The sequence below is a fragment of the Symphodus melops genome, assembly GCF_947650265.1.
Source record: "Symphodus melops genome assembly, chromosome: 2".
NCBI lineage: Eukaryota > Metazoa > Chordata > Actinopteri > Labriformes > Labridae > Symphodus > Symphodus melops.
In genome coordinates, this window is record NC_136692.1 from 293,079 (window position 1) to 295,578 (window position 2,500).

General features: G+C 47.9%; 1 protein-coding gene across 1 annotated transcript in view; it reads left to right on the top strand.

Annotated features, from left to right (window-relative positions):
- The window catches only part of slc22a7a (solute carrier family 22 member 7a), a 21,403-nt gene that overhangs the window by 2,944 nt on the left and 15,959 nt on the right, over window positions 1-2,500 (top strand). The window contains exon 2 of the mRNA XM_079336994.1: window positions 341-444. Coding sequence (XP_079193120.1) covers window positions 341-444 — 104 coding nt within the window. The remainder of the gene's footprint in view (window positions 1-340; window positions 445-2,500) is intronic.

Sequence of the window (2,500 nt, forward strand, 5' to 3'; positions counted from 1 at the left end):
ATGAACTCACCCAGTCACACACTGATGGTAGAGGCTGCAGAATAAAGAGTCCATCAGTATGAACTCATTCAGACACATTCACAACAATCCAGACTCTGACTAAAGCTGAGAATGGCTGTGACTGACTTTGGATGGGATGACTCACTTTAACGACTTGACCACTGAAACTGTGACTGCGTTGACGCAAACGGGAAATCTGTCGACACAGTTTTTACATGATTAATATTTCACACAGGACAATAAATCAGGGATGAAGTTTAATGATTGTTGATGTAACTGTATGTGTGTGTGTGTGTGTGTGTGTGTGTGTGTGTGTGTGTGTGTGTGTGTGTGTCTGCAGTGGGATCTGGTGTGTGACGACAAACAGCTGAATCAAGCACTTGCCACCTACTTCTTCCTCGGGGTCACGTTTGGAGCCATTTTATTCGGGCAGCTTTCGGACAAGTGAGTTCTTCAGATTACTTCTAAATCATCAATAATTCACTTCATCCTGCTGCAGGGTCACTTCATCCTGCTGCAGGGTCACTTCATCCTGCTGCAGGGTCACTTCATCCTGCTGCAGGGTCACTTCACCCTGCAGGGTCACTTCATCCTGCTGCAGGGTCACTTCACCCTGCAGGGTCACTTCATCCTGCAGGGTCACTTTACCCTGCAGGGTCACTTCACCCTGCAGGGTCACTTCATCCTGCTGCAGGGTCACTTCATCCTGCAGGGTCACTTCATCCTGCAGGGTCACTTCATCCTGCTGCAGGGTCACTTCATCCTGCTGCAGGGTCACTTCATCCTGCTGCAGGGTCACTTCATCCTGCAGGGTCACTTCATCCTGCTGCAGGGTCACTTCATCCTGCAGGGTCACTTCATCCTGCAGGGTCACTTCATCCTGCTGCAGGGTCACTTCATCCTGCTGCAGGGTCACTTCATCCTGCTGCAGGGTCACTTCATCCTGCTGGGTCACTTCATCCTGCTGCAGGGTCACTTCACCCTGCAGGGTCACTTCACCCTGCAGGGTCACTTCATCCTGCTGCAGGGTCACTTCATCCTGCAGCAGGGTCACTTCATCCTGCAGGGTCACTTCACCCTGCTGCAGGGTCACTTCATCCTGCAGGGTCACTTCACCCTGCAGGGTCACTTCACCCTGCAGGGTCACTTCATCCTGCTGCAGGGTCACTTCATCCTGCTGCAGGGTCACTTCACCCTGCAGGGTCACTTCATCCTGCTGCAGGGTCACTTCACCCTGCAGGGTCACTTCATCCTGCTGCAGGGTCACTTCACCCTGCAGGGTCACTTCATCCTGCTGCAGGGTCACTTCACCCTGCAGGGTCACTTCATCCTGCTGCAGGGTCACTTCACCCTGCAGGGTCACTTCATTCAGCTGCAGGGTCACTTCACCCTGCAGGGTCACTTCATTCAGCTGAGAGTACTTTATTTCGTTTGAATTCAACCATGCTTTTATTTTGAAGTAAAGTAAGGACCTTCCTGTAGAGGGCAGGTTGACTTTAACCTGATTGAAGATTAGCAGTGCTAACGGTAGCAGCAATTTATACATAAATAACATTGTTTACCCACTAGAGCTGCAGCTATCGAATATTTTAGTAATCGAGTATTCTATCGAATATCCCGTCGATTAATCGAGTAATCTAATAAATCGTACTTTTGCTTAATTAAGGTTTAACTCGTCTTAGGTCGTCCCTACAAACCTGCTTCTTTGCAGTTACCATGGAAACGCCTGCTTGTTACAGCCAACCACCTCTGCTCTACAGCTGCTGATGATGCTCACTATATTACTGACAGGGTCCCAAATTCACTTTCTGATTCACTGGTCAAGGCGGCAGGTAGATGAAACATACAGGCCAAACACGTTTTAATGGCTGAAATAGCAAATAGTGTTTTGTGTAGCCTACACATCTGTTACAGTACATTTAATAGAGAAAGCATTATGTTCTGTTGAATCAATCACAGAATCAATCATTATGTCAGATCAGGAAATTGAGAAACTTTGCTAAATTATTATTCCACAAACAAGTTCTGTCTTGATTTAGCTTTGAAGACATCAGAGATTTAATATAATCAGCCTGTATATTGTTAAAAGTGCATCTCTGTCTGCTCCTGCAGCGCGCTCACAGACTACAGAGACCAGAGACGTGTCTATGACAGAGACTGTGAGGACGTTGCTATCGTTACGTTAGCTGAGACTACAGAGACCATAGACGTGTCTATGACAGAGACTGTGAAGACGTTGCTATCGTTACGTTAGCTGAGACTACAGAGACCAGAGACGTGTCTATGACAGAGACTGTGAGAGGACGCTGCTATCGTTACGTTAGCTGAGACTACAGAGACCATAGACGCGTCTATGACAGAGACTGTGAGAGGACGCTGCTATCGTTACGTTAGCTGAGACTACAGAGACCATAGACGTGTCTATGACAGAGACCGTGAGAGGACGCTGCTATCGTTACGTTAGCTGAGACTACAGAGACCATAGACGTGTCTATGACAG